Raw genomic sequence first — 21,309 nt, forward strand, 5'->3', positions numbered from 1 at the left:
GACCATGTGGCTCAAGCCAAGCCAGTGACCCCTTGCTCAAGCTGGCTGGTGATCTTGGGGGTTTCCAACCTGGACCTTGGCATCCCAAGTCTATGCTCATCCACTGTGCTACCACTACTCAGGCATCTTTAGGTCTTTAATATCTTCTGATAGGACCTCAATAGCATATAAGCCCCAATATATGTTTGTTTGTTTTTTGGATTTTATTTATTCATTTCTAGAGAGAGAGGAGACAGAAAGAGAAAGTGAGCTGGGGGAGAAAGTGGGGGGGGAGGAGCAGGAAGCATCTCCCATATGTGCTTTGACCAGGCAAACCCAGGGTTTCCAACAGGTGTTCTCAGCGATCCAGGCCCACAGTTTATCCACTGAGCCACCATGAGCCACCACACGTCAGGCCCAACATATGTTTCTATATCCTTTTATTTTATTTTTTGTATTTTTTTCTGAAGTAAGAAGCAGGGAGGCAGAGAGACAGACTACCGCATGAGCCCGACCGGGAGCTACCCAGCAAGCCTGCTAGGGGGCAATGCTCTCCCCATCTGGGCTGTTGCTTTGTTGCAACTGGAGCCATTCTAGGGCCTGAGGTGAAGGCCATGCAGCCATCCTCAGTGCCTGGGCCAACTTTGCTCCAATGGAGCCTTGTCTGAGAGAGGGGAAGAGAGAGAGAGAGAGAGAGAGAGAGAGAGAGAGAGAGAAAGGAGAAGGGGAAGAGTGGAGAAGCAGATGGCGCTTCTCCTGTGTGCCCTGGCCGGGAATCGAACCCAGGACTTCCACATGCTGGGCCGACGCTCTACCACTGAGCCAACAGGGCTGTATCTCTATCCTTTTATATAAGGGACTTGAGCTTCCTGGACTTTGACATCTTCAGTGGGTCCTGGAACCAATCCCCCCCTCCCCCACTACCAAGGCACACCAATGTGCTGCTATTATGCTTACAGGTCCTATTCAGTCACTAACCCCTAGCCTACATGCTCGTTATAATGCTTCTATTCATTCTTTTTATTGTAAAAATGCACAGAACATAAGATTTAACATTTAAGCCTGACCTGTGGTGACACAGTGGATAAAGTGTCGACCCGGAATCCCGAGGTTGCCAGTTCAAAACTCTGGGCTTGCCTGACCTGTGGTGGCGCAGTGGATAAAGCGTCGACCTGGAAATGCTGAGGTCGCCGGTTCGAAACCCTGGGCTTGCCTGGTCAAGGCACATATGAAAGTTGATGCTTCCAGCTCCTCCCCCCTTCTCTCTCTCTGTCTCTCTCTCTCCTCTATCTCTCTCTCTCTCTCCCTCTCCCTCCTCTCTAAAGATGAATAAATAAAAAAAATTTAAAAACATTAAAAAACAAAACAAAAAACTCTGGGCTTACCTGGTCAAGGCACATATGGGAGTTGATGCTTCCTGCTCCTCCCCTACTTCTCTCTCTTTCTCTCCCCTATCTAAAATGGATTTTTTTTTTTTTTTTTTTTTTTTTTACAGAGGCAGAGATAGACAGGGACAGACAGACAGGAACGGAGAGAGATGAGAAGCATCAATCATCAGTTTCTCGTTGCGCGTTGCGACTTCTTAGTTGTTCATTGATTGCTTTCTCACATGTGCCTTGACCACGGGCCTTCAGCAGACTGAGTAACCCCCTGCTGGAGCCAGGGACCTTGGGTCCAAGCTGGTGAGCTCTTTGCTGAAGCCAGATGAGCCCGCACTCAAGCTGGTGACCTCGATGTCTCGAACCTGGGTCCTTCCGCATCCCAGTCCGACGCTCTATCCACTGCGCCACCACCTGGTCAGGCTAAAATGGATATATTTTTTAAAGTCTTAAAAAAAAAGAAAGATTTACCTGACCAGGCACTGCCATAGTGGATAGTGTTGACATGGAACAGAGGACCCAGGTTCAAAACACTAAGGTTGCTGGCTTGAGCGTGGGCTCACCAGCTTGAACACGGTCGTCGGCTTGAGTGTGACATCATAGACATGATCCCATGGTCATGTTTAGCTTGACTCCAAAGATTTCTGGCTTGAGCAAGGGGTCACTGCTTCAGCTGGAGTCCCCTGGTCAAAGCATGTATGAGACTCAATCAATGAATAACTAAAGCAGGGGTCCCCAAACTTTTTATACAGGGGGCCAGTTCACTGTCCCTCAGACTGTTGGAGGGCCAGACTATAAAAAAAACTATGAACAAATCCCTATACACACTGCACATATCTTATTTTAAAGTAAAAAAAAAACAAAAAACAAACAAACAAAAAAAAACGGGAACAAATACAATATTTAAAATAAAGAACAAGTAAATTTAAATCAACAAACTGACCAGTATTTCAATGGGAACTATGCTTCTCTCGCTGACCACCAATGAAAGAGGTGCCCCTTCCAGAAGTGTGGTGGGGGCCAGATAAATGGCCTCAGGGGGCCGCATGCGGCCCACGGGCCGTAGTTTGGGGACCCCTGAACTAAAGTGACGGAACTATGAGTTGATGCTTCTCATCTTTATCACTTTCTGTCTGTCTCCGTTTCTCTGTCTCTCTCTCACACACATAAAAACTAAAAAGAAAAAAAAATAAGAAAAGAGCCCTGGCTGGGTAGCTCAGTTGGTTGGAGTGTCGTCCAAATTGTCAAGGTTGTAGATTCCATCCCCAGTGAGGACACATGTAAGAATTAACCGATGGGCCCTGGCCAGTTGGCTCAGCAGTAGAGCGTCGGCCTGGCGTGCGGGGGACCCGGGTTCAATTCCCAGCCAGGGCACATAGGAGAGGTGCCCATTCGCTTCTCCACCTCCCCTCCTTCCTCTCTGTCTCTCTCTTCCCCTCCCGCAGCCAAGGCTCCATTGGAGCAAAGATGGCCCGGGCGCTGGGGATGGCTCCTTGGCCTCTGCCCCAGGCGCTAGAGTGGCTCTGGTCGCGGCAGAGCGAGGCCCCGGAGGGGCAGAGCATGCCCCCTGGTGGGCAGAGCATCGCCCCTGGTGGGCGTGCCGGGTGGATCCCAGTCGGGCGCATGCGGGAGTCTGTCTGACTGCCTCTCCCCGTTTCCAGGTTCAGAAAAAAAAAAAAAAGAATTAACCAATGTGCCTCACTGGTGGTGGCACAGTGAATAGTGCATCCACCTGGGACATAGAGGACCCATGTTTGGAACCCCAAGGTTGCTGGCTTGAGCACGGGCTCATCTGGCTTGAGAGCAGGTTCACCAGCTTGAGTGCCGGGTCATTGGTTTGAGTGTGGGATCACAGACATGACCCCATGGTTGCTGGCTTGAGCCCAAAGGTCAGTGGCTTGAAGCCCAAGGTTGCTGGCTTGAGCAAGAGGTAACTGGCTCATCTGGAGTCCCCCTGCCCCCCGGGTCAAGGCATGTATGAAAAGCAATCAATGAACAACTAAAGTGCCGCAACTACAAGTGAGGCTTCTCATTTCTCTTCCTTCCTGTCTCTTTCTCTATCTCTGTCTCTCTTGCTCGCTAAAAAAATTATTTAAAGATTAACCAATGGCCTGACCAGGCGGTGGCGCAGTAGATAGAGCGTCGGACTGGGATGCGGAAAGACCCAGGTTCAAGATCCCGAGGTCACCAGTTTGAGCGTGGGCTCATCTGGTTTGAGCAAAAGCTCACCAGCTTGGACCCAAGGTTGCTGGCTCCAGCAAGGGGTTACTCAGTCTGCTGAAGGCCCGTGATCAAGGCACATATGAGAAAGCAATCAATGAACAACTAAGGTGTTGCAACGAAAAACTGAAGATTGATGCTTCTCATCTCTCTCCGTTCCTGTCTGTCTGTCCCTGTCTATCCCTCTCTCTGACTCTGTCTCTGTAAAAAAAAAAAAAAAAAAAGATTAACCAATAAATGCATAAATAAGTGGAACAACAAATTGATGTTTCTCTCTCCCTCTCTCTAAAATCAATAAGTAAATAAAATTTTTAAAATGACTTACCATTTGCCCTGACCTGTGGTGGCGCAGTGGATAAAAGCGTCGACCTGGAAATGCTGAGGTTGCCGGTTCGAAACCCTGGGCTTGCCTGGTCAAGGCACATATGGGAGTTGATGCTTCCAGCTCCTCCCCCATTCTCTCTCTCTGTCTCTCCTCTCTCTCTCTCCCTCTCCTCTCTAAAATGAATAAATTAAAAAAAAATAAAATAAAATGACTTACTATTTAATGACATCTACTGCATTCACTATGTGAACCATCACCACTATCTAGTTCCAGAACTTTTTTATTACCCCAAAAAGGGAACCTTCTACACATCTAGCAGCCCTTCCTCCTCCCAGCTCCTAGAAACCACTCATGTACTTTCTGTCTCTATGGATCTGCCTGTTAAGGTTATTTCATATAAATGGAATCATACAATATTGTAGCCTTTTGTGTTTGGCTTTGTTCTCTTAGCACAGTGTTCATCCATATTGTATGTAGCAGGGGTCGGGAACCTATGGCTCGCAAGCCAGATGTGGCTCTTTTGATGGCTGCATCTGGCTCGCAGACAATCTTTAATAAAAAAAAAATAATAATGGCCGGACCGGGCAGTAGCGCAGCGGATAGAGCATCAGACTGGGATGCAAAAGACCCAGGTTTGAGACCCCGAGCTCACCAGCTTGAGCGCGGACTCATCTGGTTTGAGCAAAAGCTCATCAGCTTGAGCCCAAGGTCGCTGGCTCGAGCAAGGGGTTACTCTATCTGCTGAAGGCCCAATGTCAAGGCACGTATGAGAAAGCAATCAATGAACAATTAAGGTGTTGCAACGCGCAAAAAAAACCTAATAATTGATGCTTCTCATCTCTCCGTTCCTGTCTGTCTGTCCCTGTCTATCCCTCTCTCTGACTCTCTCTCTGTTTCTGTAAAAAAAAAATAATAATAATAATAATAACGTTAAAAATATAAAACATTCTCATGTATTACAATCCATTCATTTCCTACTGCTCATGTTCATGGTTGTGGGTGACTGGAGCCAATCACAGCTGTCCTCTGGGACAACACCAAATTTTTATTGGATAATGTGTAACATACACGGGTCATTGTATGGCTCTCACGAAATTACATTTTAAAATATGTGGCATTCATGGCTCTCTCAGCCAAAAAGGTTCGCGACCCCTGGTATGTAGCATGGATCAAATCTTGATTCCAGTTCTGTCAGATAGCTCCCAGAATGTAGAGGTTGCTGGTTTGTTCCCCGGTTAGGGCACATACAGGAACAGATTGATGTTCCTGTCTTTCTCCCTTTCTTTCTCAATTCCTTCCTTCCTTTCATTGTTTCTTTTTTTTTTTTTTTTACTTTTATTTATTGATTTTAGAGAAAGGAAGGGAGAGAGAAAGAGAGAGACAGAGACAGAAATATCAATCTGTTCCTGTATGTCCCCTGACCGGGGATCGAATCCAGGACATCCATACACAGGGCCAACGCTCTATCCACTGAGCCAACCAGCCAGGGCCACCTTTTTTATTTTTTTAAACCAGTTGTTTTCAATTCTTTTGGATCTATACCCAGGAATGGAATTACTAGGTCATATGATGTATTAGTCAGGGTTCTCTATAGAAACAGAACAACAGGATGTGTATATACATATATATAGAAAAAGACTTCAAGGAATTGGCTCACATGACTGCGGAGGCTTGCTGAGTCTAAAATTCGATAGGGGCAGTGGGCGGGCTGGGGAGTCAGGAAAGAGTTGCAGCTGACAAAGGCAGGCAGGCTGGAGAACCAGAAAGAGCTGATCTAGCAGATGAAGCCCAAAGGTGTCTGCTGGCAAAACTCCTTCTTGCTTAGGGGAGGTCTATTTCTTCTTAGTCTGTCAACTGATTGCATGTGATCTACCCACATTTTTTTTTAAATTTAATCATTTTTCCAAAGCTGGAAACAGGGAGGCAGTCAGACAGACTCCCGCATGCGCCCGACCAGGATCCACCCGGCATGCCCACCAGGGGGCGATGCTCTGCCCCTCTGGGGCGTCACTCTGTTGCATCCAGAGCCATCCTAGCGCCTGAGGCAGAGGCCACAGAGCCATCCTCAGCTCCCGGGCCATCTTTGCTCCAATGGAGCCTCGGCTGCGGGAGGGGAAGAGAGACAGAGAGGAAGGAGAGGGGGAGGGGTGGAGAAGCAGATGGGCGCCTCTCCTGTGTGCCCTGGCCGGGAATCAAACCCGGGACTCCCGCACGCCAGGCCGACGCTCCACTACTGAGCCAGCCAGCCAGCCAGGGCCCCACATTTTGATTTCAATGTAAAACTCATCAAAACACACCCTCACAGAAACATCCAGAGTAACATTTGGCCAAACCTCGGTGCACGGAGGCCCAGCTAAGCAGACACACGAAATGAACCACTACAGATAGTAAATTTATGTTCGACTTACTGAGAAACTTCTGTTGATTTTCATTACTCTCCTTGGGTCCTGCTAGAATAGGCACAGACCCACCACAAGTGCCTGCCTATGACACTGAAGGCTTCTGTTTTCATGTCCCATGAGTCCTATTACAGCACCCTTAGCATTCCCAGAGGAACTTGTCATGTCCGGCTGTCCTTTCTGTCCTTGGGATCCAGTTATGTCTCTGGGACACTATTTCAGCAGTCTCTAGTCTCTCATTAAAAATATATATATTTATTGATTTTAGCAAAAGAAGAAGGGAGGGAGAGAGTGACAGACAGAAACACCAGTCTGCTTCTGTGTGTGCCCTGACCGGGGATTGAACCCATAACCTCTGCATTTCAGGACAATGCTCTAATGAACCAAGCTATCCAGCCAGGACATTTGAGCTCTCATTTTAAAGGCCCTCAAGCCTCTACTATGGTGTTCCTTGGACCTTGGTATAAAGTGCCCAATGTCCTGTGACAATGCCCCCAGGATCATGCTATACTTTTCCTTGGAAACCATCACCCTGGGGTTACTCTTATGTCCCACTTTAAGATGCCTCAGAACTGTACTGGCCGGGTAGCTCAGTTGGTTGGAGCTTTGTCCCCATACACCAAGGTTGTGGGTTTGACACTTGATGGGGCACATACAAGAATCAACCAACAAATGCATAAGTAAGTGAAACAACTAATCCAAATCATGTTTCTTTCTCTCTCAAACCAATTTTAGAAATGCAGAATAGACCCTGGCCGGTTGGCTCAGTAGTAGAGCGTCGCCCTGCATGTGGAAATCCCAGGTTTGATTCCCAGTCAGGGCACAGGCACAAGCAACCATCTGCTTCTCCACCCCTCCCCCTTCTCCCTTTCTCAATCTCTCTCTCCCCTTCCCATAGCCATGGCTCAATTGGTTTAAGCGCATTGGCCTGGGTGCTGAGGATGGTTCTGTGGAACTTCCGCCTCAGGTGCTAAAATAGCTCGGTTGCTAGGCATGGCCCCAGATGGGTAGAGCATTGGCCCCAGATGGGGGTCACTGGGTAAAGCCCAATTGGGGTGCATGTGGGAGACTGTCTCTCTATTTCCCCTCTTCTCATCTAGAAAAAGAAGGGAGTAAAAAAGGAAAAAGAAAAACCAAAAATATTTTATGGCACTCCAGAACTCACCTAACGCTCCATGAGCCCTGTCATTCCACTCTCAGACCTTGTGGCCCATTAAGATGGTCTCACGTTCCCTTGGCCGTGCCAGGCCCCTGCTACACTGCCCCTGGGGTCTCAATGCACCTCTCACAGCTCTTCAGGAATAACTAGCTTTAACTCCAGTGCCCCTGAGTTCTGCAGTATCATCACCAGCGGACCCTACCCTGCCTCTGGGTCTGATCGTCTCAGGCCCCAACAGTATCCTGAGGCCCAGAAATAATGTCCGTGTGTGTGTGTGTGTGTGTGTGTGTGTGTGTGTGTGTGATAGAGACAGAGACAGTGAGAGGGACAGATAGGGACAGACAGGAAGGGAGAGAGATGAGAAGCATCAATTCTTTGTTGCGGCACCTTAGTTGTTCATTGATAGCTTTCTCATATGTGCCTTGACTGGGGGGGCTACAGCAGACCGAGTGACCCCTTGCTCAAGCCAATGACCTTGGGCTCAAGCCAGTGACCATGATGTCATGTCTATGATCCCACGCTCAAGCCAGCGACCCCGCGCTCAAGCTGGTGATTCTTGGCACCTTCGAAGCTCCATCTTTCTTTTTCTTTAGATTTTATTTATTCATTTTGAGAGAGAGAGAAATAGGGGAGGAGCAGGAAGCATCAACTACCATAGGTGCCTTGACCAGGCAAGCCCAGGGTTTCAAACCAGCAACCTCAGCGTTCCAGGTCGATGCTTTATCCACTGCACCACCACAGGTCAGGCTCCTTCTTCCATCTTCAACACCAGCATCTTCTCCCTTCTCTGACCCCTGTGTCTGTCCTTATAGTTCTCTCTGACTCTGATCCTCTCACCTTCCTCTTATAAGGGCTCTTGTGATGACAGGGGCATCACCTGGATGATCCTGGACTATCTTCCCATCTCGAGATCTTGAACTGAATCACATCTGCAAAGTCCCTTTTATCACATAAGGTCTCATATTCATAGGTTCTGGAGGATTAGGGCATCGACATCTTTGGGGGATCTTTATCCAGTTTACCGCAGTCACTGAGGACGCCCTCCCTTGCCCCTGCGAGAATGTCCCCATTCTGATCTCCTCTCCCTCCAGTTAGGATGGCCTCAGGCTTTAGCCATGAGGCCTCTCAGAAGTCAGCTGACTGCTCACTTTGGCAGCACAGAGACTAAAATGAACATTGGAACGATACAGAGATTAGTAGCCTGGCCCCTGTACTGAGATGACATGCAAATTTGTGAAGCGTTCCATATAAAAAAAGAAGAAGAAGAAAGAAAAGAAAAAGAAGTCAGCCCCAAACATTCCCTATAACTTCTCTCCTTCCTGCTATAAAAGAAAAATCCCTCACTCTCGCCAAGTAGTTCAGTTGGTTGGAGTGTCATCCTGATACGCCAGGATTATGGGTTCAATCCTCAATTGAGGCACATATAAGAGTTTACCACTGAATGCATGGATGAGTGGAACAATTCAATGTTTCTCTCTCTAAAAATCAATAATAAAAATTTTTTTAAAGAAAAAAGCCTTTATGGTCTTTTAATGCCCAGTGGGAGTCCCTTCTAGGTGCTCTGGGATCCTGCTACATCATTTGCTGGCTGTTTCCTATGGAATCCCCAGGGTCCTGCTCTAATGATCTCTGTCTATGCCCACCAGATCTCCTGGGATCCTCTTATCATGTCCTAAGAGGTAAACAGAAAGCAATAGAAAGCCAGTGGGAGGACCAGTTACTCATCAGCTGGGCCCAATGCCAAGCGAGAATGTGGGGCCCCTTATTCTAATTTCTTTTTCTTTTTTTTTTAAGTGAGAGAAGGGGTGTTCAGTGGTGGCACAGTAGATAAAGCATTGACCTGGAATGCTGAGGTCGCCAGTTTGAAACCCGGGCTTGCCCAGTCAAGGCAAATATGGGAGTTGATGTTTCTTGCTGCTGCCCCCTTCTCTCTCTCTTTCTGTCATTCTCTCCTCTCTCCCTAAAAATTATTATTATTAATAATAATAATAATAAAGTGAGAGGAGGGGAGATAGTGAGACAGACTCCTGCATGCAACCTGACCAGGATTCAACCAGCAACCCCCGTCAGGGCAATGCTCTGCCCATCTGGGGCCACTGGTTGCAATCAAGTTATTTTTAGCACCTGAGGTGGAGGCTCCACGGAGTCATTCTCAGTGCCTGGAGCTGATGCTCTTGAACCAATTGAGCCATGGCTGTGTGTGGGGGGGGAGGAGGAGAGAGAGAGAGAGAGAGAGAGAGAGAGAGAGAGAGAGAAAGAGAGGAGAAACAGATGGCTGCCTCTTTTGTGTGCCCTGACCAGAATCGAACCTGGGACATCCATGTGCTGGGCTAACACTCTACCACTGAGTCAACCAGCCAGGGCCCCTTATTCCAATTTCAGGACAGTTGAAGCAGAGTATCAAACCAAACTGAACATCTGCTCAGCCACCTTGGCCCCTGGTGTCTGTGCACCTGAAACGGCCCCAGGCAGCTCTGAGTTGTGCTCTCTGACTTGACATATTGACATCTACCCCTCCCCTCTCTGCATCTACACTAGAATGCCCCCTACTGATCCCAAGAGGGAATCACACCTGAGTTCCAAGTCAAATCCTGCCTCTCCCAGGTAGGCTTCTCTGAGCCTTGACTTCTTTGTCTGTAAAGCCAGGATAATTGTTCCCACCTTAGGAGAGTGGCTTCAGCAAGCCAAAGGTTTGGCACAATAATAGCACCTGTTCCCCTAAAGGCCCTCTATCCTAGGTTTCTGTTAAGGTTCCCAGAGTCACAGATACCAGGCTCTGAATCTGTCTTGCTCTCTCTTGCAAACCCAGCAGCCAGCACAGAAAATGTTTGTAGAATGAATGAAGGCAATAATGAATGACTCTGCCTGGTTTAATATGCCCCTAAAATTCTTCTTAAATAGCATAAGTGTCCTGTTAGAATGTTCCAGCAGGATCTATACCCACCCCTGAAACAATCTGTAGGTTCTGTTATAACAGGTGATAAAGTTGGGACCTACTATGTTAGACCTGAGTTTTCCCATGACAGCCTCAGGGCAGCACAAGAATACATACATGAAAGCCACTCCAATTCAATTTACCTAGATTCGGCCTCACAGCCCTCGGGACCAGTTAAATGAATTCAGGTACCTGCTACACAAATAATACCCACGGGCCTGCCATAATGTAACCAGGGTATTGTGACCACCAACATGTCCTGTTACAGGACCCGAGGTCCCACTACAATATAGCTGGGTCCTGCCCTAACAGGACACTTACAGGGGGCTGCCACAGTGCTGGCTAGTCTGGCTGTGATAGAATTCCCCTGTGGTCTGCTGTGATTGGGGTAGGACCATAAGACATCATGATGCACCTGACCTGCCTGCTGTTCTCATAAACCCAGGGCCCTGCTATGAAACTGTGCCTGGAGCTAACTTCCCTGTTACTGGGGCCTCGCAGAAGAGGCATGCAACAAAACATTCCAGAAGCATGCTAAAATAGACTCAAGGTCCCGTGACAAATCATCGGGGCTTCCTGTAATAGACTCAGGATTCCGCATCACATAATACCTCTGGGGCCTGACCAAGCGGTGGCGCAGAGGATAGAGCGTCGGACTGGGATGCAGAGGACCCAGGTTTGAGACCCCAAGGTCACCAGCTTGAGCGTGGGCTCATCTGGTTTGATCAAAACTCACCAGCTTGGACCCAAGATCGCTGGCTTGAGCAAGGGTTTACGATTTACTTCGGTCTGCTGAAGGCCCATGGTCAAGGCACATATGAGAAAGTAATCAATGAACAACTAAGGTGTCACAATGCGCAACAAAAAACTGATGATTTATGCTTCTCATCTCTCCGTTCCTGTCTGTCTATCCCTCTCTCTGACTCTGTTTCTGTAAAATAAAAAAAATAAAAAATAAAAAAATCTCTGGGGCCACTTGCCAAGGATTCTTGTCATGGTGCTTGTCCAAAGGAACAAAGGGACCCAGAGCCTACTGCACTGAATACCACCCGCCCTCTCTAACAACAGGCACAGGGCTTGGGCATAATTCTTTCCTAATATCATTTAACTGAACCAGTTTTACCCCATTAACACATGTGAGCATATCTCATCCTCCCAATGGGGGCAGGGTACCAAGAACCCATTTTACAGATTAGGCAACTGAGTCTTGGTGGTTAGGGTGGGTCACCGGCCCAAGGTCACGCAGCTACTGAGCGGCAGGGCTAGAATTCAGAACAGAGCCTGTGGTCTTCATGTTTGCAGGCTTCTGCTGGTGTTCACTGCTTCTGGTTATTCTGTGAATTGTCAAGCCCACCCTGTGCGAATGTGGAGATTTAACTTCAAGTCATTCATTCACTCAACTAAATGCGCGTGGAGCACTTACAACTCATCCCGGGCCTGGGTTGCAGGGATCCCTGCCCTCGTGGAGCTCCAATTCCAGTCAACACGCAAATTAATTTGCATGATAAACCCACAAATACATCATAAATAGGTCTTACCTGTCCACGTAGATAAAGCAAGGCAGGGTGATTGGAAGGGTGATTAGGAGTGAAAAGAGGTTAGTGAGCATTAGAGAGACTAAGGAGTGAGGGAGGAAGCCAGAAAGAACCTGGGGCTGAGTGTTCTTCGCACATGGCACAGCCAGTGCAAAGGCTCAGAGGAGGGGGCAGGTTGGTGGGCACAGGCAGGCGGTGGGAGGGAGACAGGGAGCGGAGAGCGGGTGGGCAGAGGGAGAGGCACCCAGGTTGTGATCCTGGCGAAGGAATTCTATCTTTAGCTGTCACGTGCAGTCACAGGTACGGTCCCACTCCTCATGCAAGAGAATTGCCAAGAGAACTGCCGAGGCCCAGAGGTCTCTTCTGGGTCTTTGTGACCCACCAGGCCCACCAGAGGTGGCCCCTAATGCATACCAGGCACCTGCCGCGTCCATGACTAGGTAGCCTGACATGATGAGGTGCCAAGGAAACGCCCCAACAACCACTGGGAGAAAACAGGGGAGCTGGGCTGTTGTTGTAAACATGGCCGCCCCACCCTGAACGGAAGCACCTGCAGTGGTGGGGGCTCTAGGGCAGCCTCAACTCCCTCAGGGTCTGAGAGCCCCTCCCTCAGGGTCTGTAGCCCTCCAGTGGGGTGGGGCGGGCTTGCAGGCTGCAATCTGGGCGGCGCCCCCTTTCTGACCCGTCCCTGCCCCTTCCTGCCCTCTTTGATGTGGCCCCACTTCCTCTGGCAGGAACCCCCGCCCTCGCTGGGTAAAAAGGAGCCCCGGGGCTAATCCCGAGGTGGTTTCCCTGGAGTAGCAGCGGCTCCCCTCTCCTCAAGGCCCTGTCTCCCAATCCTTGTACCAGTGATGTGCCACGGTCCCTGGTACAGGCATGGGGGGCAGGGACCTGGGGACCCCGGCAGCAACCGGCCCAAGGAGCGAAGGCAAGTCAGCGGGGTGATTCCAGCACATCCCTGCTATCTCCCATCTCTGCTTGGGTGAGGGTCTCCCATCCAGTTTCCATAAGTCCTTGCTGCCCTTTCCCTGTCCTTTCTTGACTTTCTCCTTTTCTGAAACCTGTCTGTCCCCATCTGTGGTTAGGTCTCCTATGTCAAGCTGAATGAACCCTCTGCCTAGTCTCTCCTTATCTCTGTATGACACTTAAGGTCTCTCCCCCTTTTCTCGTTTTTCTTTGCTTTTTCTAACAGATTACCTTCTGCTGTTACCAACTCAACCCTTCTCCATCTTCCTTTTTCAGCCATCTTTCCCTAATTGGCCTGATCCTGACCCATTCCTCCCCATCTATTTCTCTGTCACAAGGCCCCTGCCTGGTCAGTCCCTCTCACCTTCAGGGGCTTCCAACTCATTTCTGAGCAGCCCCGGACCCTGCACTCCAGCCTGGCCTCACTGTGCAACTCGGCCTCAGGGCCAGTTTCTTTAGTTGGATTTTCAAGGCAAAGGAAGTTTCGGAACCTGACACCTGGAGCTCAGGTACTTACTGGGACTCTTAAAGCGAGGAACTTGCCCCTCAGATGAGTCTGCCTATATGCAAAAGGACAGCACTTAGGGCGGGGGACTCACATGGGGTGGGGAGAAAGCAAAGCCAGGTTAAGGTCAAGCCTTCCTAGTTCAGAGCCAGGTAGCTGTGACCTCAAGCCCCCCAACCCCTCTCAGAGAGGCCCAGAGTGTGGCTGCTGCTTCTTCCTTCTCCCCACAAAAGGCCAGAAAGGGCCCAAGAACCCAGGAACCTCCGCCCTCACTTCCTCCCCAGAGACTTGGGGGTGGGGAGTTAGCAGCTCAATGCCAGGTATGTGAAAAGGACCACAGGACAGAGAGGTACAGCATCTTTAATACAGGCTGTCTTCACCCAGAGATGAGGGCAGGGAGGCAGGTTTGACCCCCATTCCCATCCTTACGCCCCAGAGGGCAGAAAAAAACCCCGTCTTTCTCGTCAACATTCCCAGGGACAATACCTCCCTCTGGTAAGGCCACAGACACCCGGAGCCTGGCACATGACTGAGAAAATAACTTTATTTTGAATGAACAGGCACCTAGTTTCAAAACTTCTGGAACTGTTTCTTGGTGCCAGCAGCCTTGGTGACCTTGAGCACGTTGAAGCGTACGGTCTTGCTCAGGGGTCGGCACTCCCCCACGGTGACAATATCACCAATCTGGACATCTCTGTGGAGAGGGAGCAGCGTCTGTTATATTGGGGACAATGACACAAAGCTGCCACAAGCAGCTTCTAGAGGAGACATTCTTTCATGGTCATCAGGCTGCCTCCTGTCATTAATTATTGAGCACAAGTTACTTGTGCAAGGCACCAGGCTCAATGCTGTGCAAAGGTTGTTCCAACCCTTCCAGGGACCACTCAGGGCAGAAGATCCCAACCATTTCCACTTTACAGGGAACCGGAGGCTCCCAGGACAGTGGTTCGCTTACAGCAGCCTCTGCACGCCCCACCCGCTCAGTTTACTACCTCCTTAGCACCCAGGTGTCCTTGTTAACACCCACCACATCACTCAGTTTGGAGTGCAGCCTGCCTCCTCCTTTCTGCTTCCAACGGTGGCTGGTTTGGGTTTCGGACCCACTGTGCTCACCTGAAGCAGGGGGACAGGTGCACTGACATGTTCTTATGGCGCTTCTCAAAGCGGTTATACTTTCGGATGTAGTGGAGGTAGTCTCGGCGGATAACAATGGTCCTCTGCATCTTCATTTTGGTTACCACGCCTTGGGGGAGGGGACAGACTGTAGGTGAGGCTTGCTGGGAAAGGGAGCCACAGGCAGCCCAGAGCATGCTGGGAGCTGCTAAGCAGGGCTCTCTAAAAATTTTTTTTGGTCTTTTTCTTTTGTCTTTTTTTTTTCTCCTTTGTATTTTTCTGAAGCTGGAAACGGGGAGAGACAGTCAGACAGACTCCCGCATGCGCCCGACCGGGATCCACCTGGCACGCTCACCAGGGGTGAAGCTCTGCCCACCAGGGGGCGATGCTCTGCCCCTGGGGGGCGTCGCCCCGCCGCGACCAGAGCCACTCCAGCACCTGGGGCAGAGGCCAAGGAGCCATCCCCAGAGCCCGGGCCACCCTTGCCCCAATGGAACCCTGGCTGTGGGAGGGGAAGAGAGAGACAGAGAGGAAGGAGGGGGGGGGGAGTGGAGAAGCAAATGGGCGCCTCTCCCATGCGCCCTGGCCGGGAATCGAACCCGGGTCCCCCGCACGCCAGCCCGACGCTCCACCGCTGAGCCAACCGGCCAGGGCCTCTCAAATTTTTTTTTTTTAAGAGAGAGGGCCGGTGCCTGACCAGGCAGTGGCACAGCGGATAGAGCATTGGCCTAGAACGCTGGGGATCCAGGTTTGAAACCCTGAGGTCACTGGCTTGAGCATGGGGCCAGAGCCCCCTGGTCAAGGCACATATCAGAAAACAATCAACACCTAACCTGTGGTGACGTAGTGGATAAAGCGTTAATCTGGAACACTGAGGTCACCACTTAGAAACCCTGGGCTTGCCGGGTCAAGGCACATACAGGAAGCAACTATTACAAGTTGATGCTTCCCGCTCCCCTGCCCGGTCCTATTTCTCTTTTTTTTAGGCTGGGGGGTGGGGCAGTTAAGATGGTTCGAAACCCTGGGCTTGCCTCGGGTTTGACAATATGTGTCAAGGCACATATTGGAGTTGATGCTTCCTGCCCCCTCTTCTCTCTCCTCTCAAAAATGAATAAAATCTCTCTTCTTTTAAAGATTTATTCATTTTAGGGAAGAGGAAGGAGAGAGGGAGAGAGAGGGGGGGGGGAGAGAGAGAGAGAGAGAGAGATGAAGGTGGAGAGAAGCACAGGAAGCATCAACTCCCATATGTGCCTTGACAGGGCAAGCCCAGGGCTTTGAACTGGCGACCTCAGCGTTCCAGGTTGACACTTTATCCACTGTGCCATCACAGGTCAGAATGAATAAAATCTTAAAAGAAAAAAAAGAAAGCAATCAATGAACTAAAAAAGTACGGCAACCATAAGTTGATGTTTCTTAACTCTCTCCTTTTCTGTCTGTCCCACCCCCCAGCTTAAAAAAAAAAGAGAAATAGGACCGGGCAGGGGAGCAGGAAGCATCAACTTGTAGTAGTTGCTTCCTGTATGTGCCTTGACCCGGCAAGCCCAGGGTTTCGAAGTGGTGACCTCAGCGTTCTAGGTTGACGCCTTATCTACTGCGCACCACAGGTCAAGCTCTATAAAAAAAAGTTTTAATGTTTATTGATTTGAGTGAGAGGAAGGGAAAAAGAGAGAGCCAGGAACATTGATTTGTTCCTGTAGATGCCTGAACCGGGAATCGAAATGGCAATGTCTGTTCTTCAAAAGGATGCTGTAACCAAAAGAGCTATACGTTCAAGGCATAGGCAGGGCTCTCTAGAAACTGTGCTTCTGGAATCAGTTCTGCCATGTGGCTTTCTAAATAGTGCCCTTGGCAGGGATCTGAAGACCTTTGTGAAAGCAGACATCACCTGCCAGAGCCCCAGGAACCAGGAGTCTTGAGTGTCCCCAACCCCTCCTACCTCAGACCCAGAAATCAGAACCTACACCCCAGACAGCCCTACTTACCAGACAAGATGCGCCCCCTGATGGAGACATTTCCGGTAAAGGGGCATTTCTTGTCGATGTAGGTGCCTTCAATGGCCTGAAGGGATAAAGAAGTTAAGTTAAGACTTCAGAAGGGTCTGACCAGGCGGTGGCGCAGTGGATAGAGCATCAGACTGGGATGCAGAGGACCCAGGTTCGAGACCCCAAGGTTGCCAGCTTGAGCGCGGGCTCATCTGGTTTGAGCAAAAGCTCACCAGCTTGGACCCAAGGTCGCTGGCTCGAGCAAGGGGTTACTCGGTTTGCTGTAGCCCACTGTCAAGGCACATATGAGAAAGCAATCAATGAACAACTAAGGTGTTGCAATGCACAAGGAAAAACTAATGATTGATGCTTCTCATCTCTCTCCATTACTGACTGTCCCTATTTATCCCTCTCTCTGTCTCTGTAGAAAAAGAAAAAGACTTCAGAAGGTAATTCCTGAAAAGAACAGGGGGTGTGGCCTCAGACAAACTACAATTCCCAGCAGCCCTCTGGGCAAACATTCAGATGTGGGAAGAGAAACTGAACTGGAGCACACGTGTAGGAGGGAGGTGGTCTCATTCTTATGAGGGTGCTTGTACCTCTTTGGGCGTCTTGAAACCCAGGCCGATGTTCTTGTAGTACCGGGGAAGCTTCTCTTTGCCAGTTTCTCCAAGCAGCACCCTCTTCTTATTTTGAAAGATGGTGGGCTGCTTTTGGTAGGCACGCTCTGTCTGCAGGGATATGGAAGATGGTAAGTCTACAACAGGCAGCAAGTGAGCCTGGAAACATTCCCAAGACCCCCCAGGTCCCATCCTCTCCAAGCCTGGCCTCCAAGGGCTACTGCCCCAGAATTACTTCCAAAAACACTTACCCCAAATGTACCTCTAATTCAGATAAGACTCTAAACCCGACGTTATGAAAGCATTTATGCTCTAAAACACCGCCCATCGCCTGCAGAATTCACTCGTTAAAACCCGCAGACACGCCCTGGCCGGTTGGCTCAGCGGTAGAGCGTCGGCCTAGCGTGCGGAGGACCCGGGTTCGATTCCCGGCCAGGGCACACAGGAGAAGCGCCCATTTGCTTCTCCACCCCTCCGCCACGCTTTCCTCTCTGTCTCTCTCTTCCCCTCCCGCAGCCAAGGCTCCATTGGAGCAAAGTTGGCCCGGGCGCTGAGGATGGCTCCGGAAAAATGAAAAAAAAAAAACAAAACCCCGCAGACACACAATCATCATCTCTCCAACACCCCGGAGGGCACAATTCAGCCAAGGATTATTCTTCAAGAGAGACATCCACCCGTGATTCACTTCTTATCAAATATGTACGACTTCCAAGTGTGGAGTCCCCGGGATTTAGAAGCTAATTTAGCCATGGCCGCCTAGAGCATCTACCCGAACTGCAGAGGTTGCCGGTTGGATCTCCGGTCATGGCACATACAGGAACAGACTGATATTCCTGTCTGTCTGTCTCTTCCTCTCTCACTAAAATCATTTTGAAAAGTTGAGAGAAAAGAAGCTAGTCTAGACAATGTAAACACATGCGCCGTCTGTCCGAATTAGACCCCAGGAAATCGAGGGCACCCAGAACCAATCCCCCAAGTGGGGTGCGGGATCCCCCTCCCCGAGACACGCCCCTGAGGCCCCATGAGGGCTCCGGCACCGCGGCGCTGGGCACCAGCTCGCACCTGAATGTCCGCCATCTTCGCGGCCGCCTGGTAAAAGGAAAGCCACTTGGCATCCGGATTTCCTTTTCGACTGAGCTACAGAGGAAGTGACGAGTAGGGGAAAGGGATAGCAACGCTATGGGGCGGTGCCTCGGGCGCGACTCTGATTGACGGACGGCACTAACCAAGCAGGCGATTGGGAGAGTGCACGGACGCCACCAAGATGGCAGAGGGCAGAGTTATAAAGGGGAGGGAAGTGCTGGACACTTTCTCGCGATAGTCCAGCCATATACGCGTGAACTGGGCACGCTAGTTCACGTTAGAAAGGCGTGGCCAGCCTTAAGCTCTCTGACGTTATCGCGAGAATTATAGAGACGCCGTCCGTTTCTGCGGACCGTAACGTCAGCCAGGGTATTCGGGACCGCGTGGTTGCGTACGTACAGGTTTCAAACGGCATGCGGCGGCTGCCATCTTTTTGCGGGGTGGGAGACCGTGAAACCGCTGCCAATGTTTGTGAGTGGCGGGTGCTACCCTGAGCTTTTTGAAGTTTAGTGAAAGTTGGTTTCTTAGGTCCCATTTCACACCCCAGACAATGGAGTGTTGGGAGAGAAAATCTGCTCTTTCGCTCCTTTTCTGTCTGTAAACGGCCCAGTCCAATAGAACTTTCCTCTAAATTGGAAATCTCTGTGCAAAACTGGAATAACCACTGAAGATCTGAATTTTTTACTTATATTTTATTACTTTTAAAAATACGTATCTACTGTCTACCACGTTGAGCAGTGCAGAATATAGGATATATAAATGCTACAAATTTACAATAAGTCATTTGGAAGTTTAATTATTTAAATTTCTTTTACACAATAGCTTTGTGAATTTTGAAGGACACGTTTTTTAAATGTTTTATTGATTTTAGAGAGAGGAAGGGAGAGAGACAGAAACATCGATCTGCTCCTGTGTATGCCCTGATGGGGGATTCAGCCAGCAACCTCTGCCTTTCGAGATGATGCTCCAACCAACCCAGCTATGCGGCAAGGGCTTGAATAATACATTTTTAATTGTAGTTGTATCAGTTTCTCTGTGGATAGTATATACGGGGACTTTTTCCTGTTTTAGAGCCTTCTTAACTATCTTTATAATTTATTTTTGAAGAAAAAAGTAATTTCTGGAATTTTTGAACGACTTGGAAAGGATTTATAATGTTAGTTTTTATTTTTTTAATACAGAGATAGAGCGAGAGTCAGAGAGAGGGACAGACAGACAGGAATGCAGAGAGATGAGAAGCATCAATCATTAGTTTTTTGTTGTGACACTCTAGTTGCCCATTGATCGCTCTCTCATATGTGCCTTGACCGTGGGCCTTCAGCAGACCGAGTGACCCCTCACTCAGGCCAGCGACCCTGGGTCCAAGCTGGTGAGCTCTGCTCACACCAGATGAGCCCACGCTCATCTGGGGTCTCGAACCTGGGTCCATCGCATCCCAGTCCTATGCTCTATCCACTGTGCCACCGCCTGGTCAGGCTATAATGTTAGTTTTTAAAAAGAGGCAGAATCTACAGTTGCTATTTACAATGTGTGCTAATCTATGTATAAAATTTTTTAGAAAAAAGCCTGGAAGAATATGCAAGCCCCAGTGGTTTACATCATCTCCAGGTGGTGGGAAATAGGTGTGATTTTCTTTCTGGTTTTGAGAGTGCTCAATATTTTGCAAATTGTTCAGAGTAGCTGGTGAGATTTTGATGATAAGAGAAAAGCAAAGAAAAATACTGTTCCACTCTGAAAGGGTGGGGAAAATTTAGAGATGGTTAGAGCCTTAGCTTTTAAACGTTTTTAAATCACAACCCACAATAGGAAATAACATTCTGCATTCTTATCAAACACATTTCTCTCTTCCGTGGTCTCTTTGTGTCTCTCTTCCTCCCTCCCTGCCTTCCTTTCTAACTTTTAACTCTGTTTTTCTTCCTGCAATACACTGATTTTTTTCTTTTCATATATATTGTTTATTTTGTGGCTGGATCGATTTTTTGACCTGCATTGTGAACAGCCGTGGTGTCCAGTAATAAACTTCAGCCAATTCTAGTTACTTCCAGCCTCTGCCAGATTTCACAGACATTATTTCCCAGTATTTCATAACAAATGCAAAAGCTAACAGACCTGGAGACATCCCCAGTGAGCACAGAAATGCCTCTCAAAACAAGACTGTCCGTTATGGCACCCTCCATGGACTGAGCAGTACCATATGCTTTGCTGGTATGCAGTTGGAACTGGAGGTTTAAAAATGTTCCTCCTAGCGTGACATGTGGTGGTGCAGTGGATAAAATATCCACCTGGATGGCCTGACCTGTGGTGGCGCAGTGGATAAAGCCTCGACCTAGAAATGCTGAGGTCGCCGGTTCAAAACCCTGGGCTTACCTGGTCAAGGCACATATGGGAGTTGATGCTTCCAGCTCCTTCCCCCTGTCTCTCTCTCCTCTCTCTCTCTCTCTGACTCTCTCTCTCTCCTCTCTAAAATGAATAAATAATAAAAAAAATTAAAAAAAAAAATCCACCTGGAACACTGAGGTTGCCGGTTCAAAACCCTGGGCTTGCACATATGGGAGTTGATGCTTCCTGCTCCTTCCCCCTTCTCTCCTCTCTAAAAATGAATAAATAAAAAAATTAAAAAAAAATGCTCCTCCTACTGACCAGGGCTCTGATTCCCCACATTTGTTCTACATGAAGAATTAAGTGTCTGCCAAGAGATTTAATTTTCATTCTCTCGTGTTGAATGATGTTCAGGCCTGACCTGTGGTGGCACAGTGGATAAAGTGTCGACCTGGAAATGCTGAAGTTGCCGGTTCAAAACCCTGGGCTTGCCTGGTCAAGGCACATATGGGAGTTGATGCTTTCTTCTCCTCCTCCCTTCTCTCTTTCTCCCCTTTCTATAATGAATAAATAAAATCTTTATATAAAAAAAAAGAATGATGTTCAGTATCTTCTCATTGGCTTATTGGCTGTTTGTATATCTTCAGTGAAAGTCTATTGAAATCTTTGTCTAGTGTTTTACTTGGTTTGTCTCCTTGTTACTGAGTTATTTTGTTTGTTTCAATTTAGTGAGAGGAGAGGAAGCAGAGACAGACTCCCACGTGTGCCCTGACCTGGATCCATCCATTAA

At 48.9% G+C, this 21,309-nt stretch overlaps 1 protein-coding gene and 2 non-coding genes across 4 annotated transcripts; 1 reads left to right on the plus strand and 2 right to left on the minus strand.

The window, feature by feature from the left end:
* Positions 1 to 8,605: 8,605 nt before the first annotated feature.
* LOC136332768 (U6 spliceosomal RNA) lies at positions 8,606 to 8,714 on the plus strand. The gene has a single exon (XR_010730911.1). It is a non-coding gene; the product is annotated as a U6 spliceosomal RNA (small nuclear RNA).
* Positions 8,715 to 13,928: 5,214 nt separating this feature from the next.
* On the minus strand, positions 13,929 to 18,339 carry RPS11 (ribosomal protein S11). Of its 2 annotated transcripts, none has more exons than XM_066271551.1 (5): positions 18,180 to 18,339; positions 17,097 to 17,228; positions 16,498 to 16,573; positions 14,516 to 14,645; positions 13,929 to 14,116 (listed from the first exon to the last, which is right to left on the minus strand). In XM_066271551.1, exons 1-5 carry the CDS (start codon positions 18,192 to 18,194, stop codon positions 14,047 to 14,049), a joined length of 423 nt encoding a protein of 140 aa, XP_066127648.1. In that variant the 5' UTR covers positions 18,195 to 18,339; the 3' UTR covers positions 13,929 to 14,046. The 2 variants fall into 2 exon arrangements, with proteins under 2 accessions (XP_066127648.1, XP_066127647.1); XM_066271550.1 differs by having other exon boundaries at positions 13,929 to 14,096; positions 18,180 to 18,338.
* LOC136332819 (small nucleolar RNA SNORD35) lies at positions 16,318 to 16,405 on the minus strand. Its single transcript, XR_010730951.1, has one exon. It is a non-coding gene; the product is annotated as a small nucleolar RNA SNORD35 (small nucleolar RNA).
* Positions 18,340 to 21,309: the final 2,970 nt, after the last annotated feature.

The sequence above is a fragment of the Saccopteryx bilineata genome, chromosome 3, assembly GCF_036850765.1.
Source record: "Saccopteryx bilineata isolate mSacBil1 chromosome 3, mSacBil1_pri_phased_curated, whole genome shotgun sequence".
Lineage (NCBI taxonomy): Eukaryota > Metazoa > Chordata > Mammalia > Chiroptera > Emballonuridae > Saccopteryx > Saccopteryx bilineata.

Excerpts from the sequence above, each read along its gene's own strand:
- RPS11 (XM_066271550.1), bottom strand. Across the intron at positions 16,574-17,096 it reads GTTTCAAGACGCCCAAAGAG|GCCATTGAAGGCACCTACAT; the intron begins GTACAAGCACCC and ends TTATCCCTTCAG. Across the intron at positions 14,646-16,497 it reads CAGGGGGCGCATCTTGTCTG|GCGTGGTAACCAAAATGAAG; the intron begins GTAAGTAGGGCT and ends CCCTCCCCCAAG.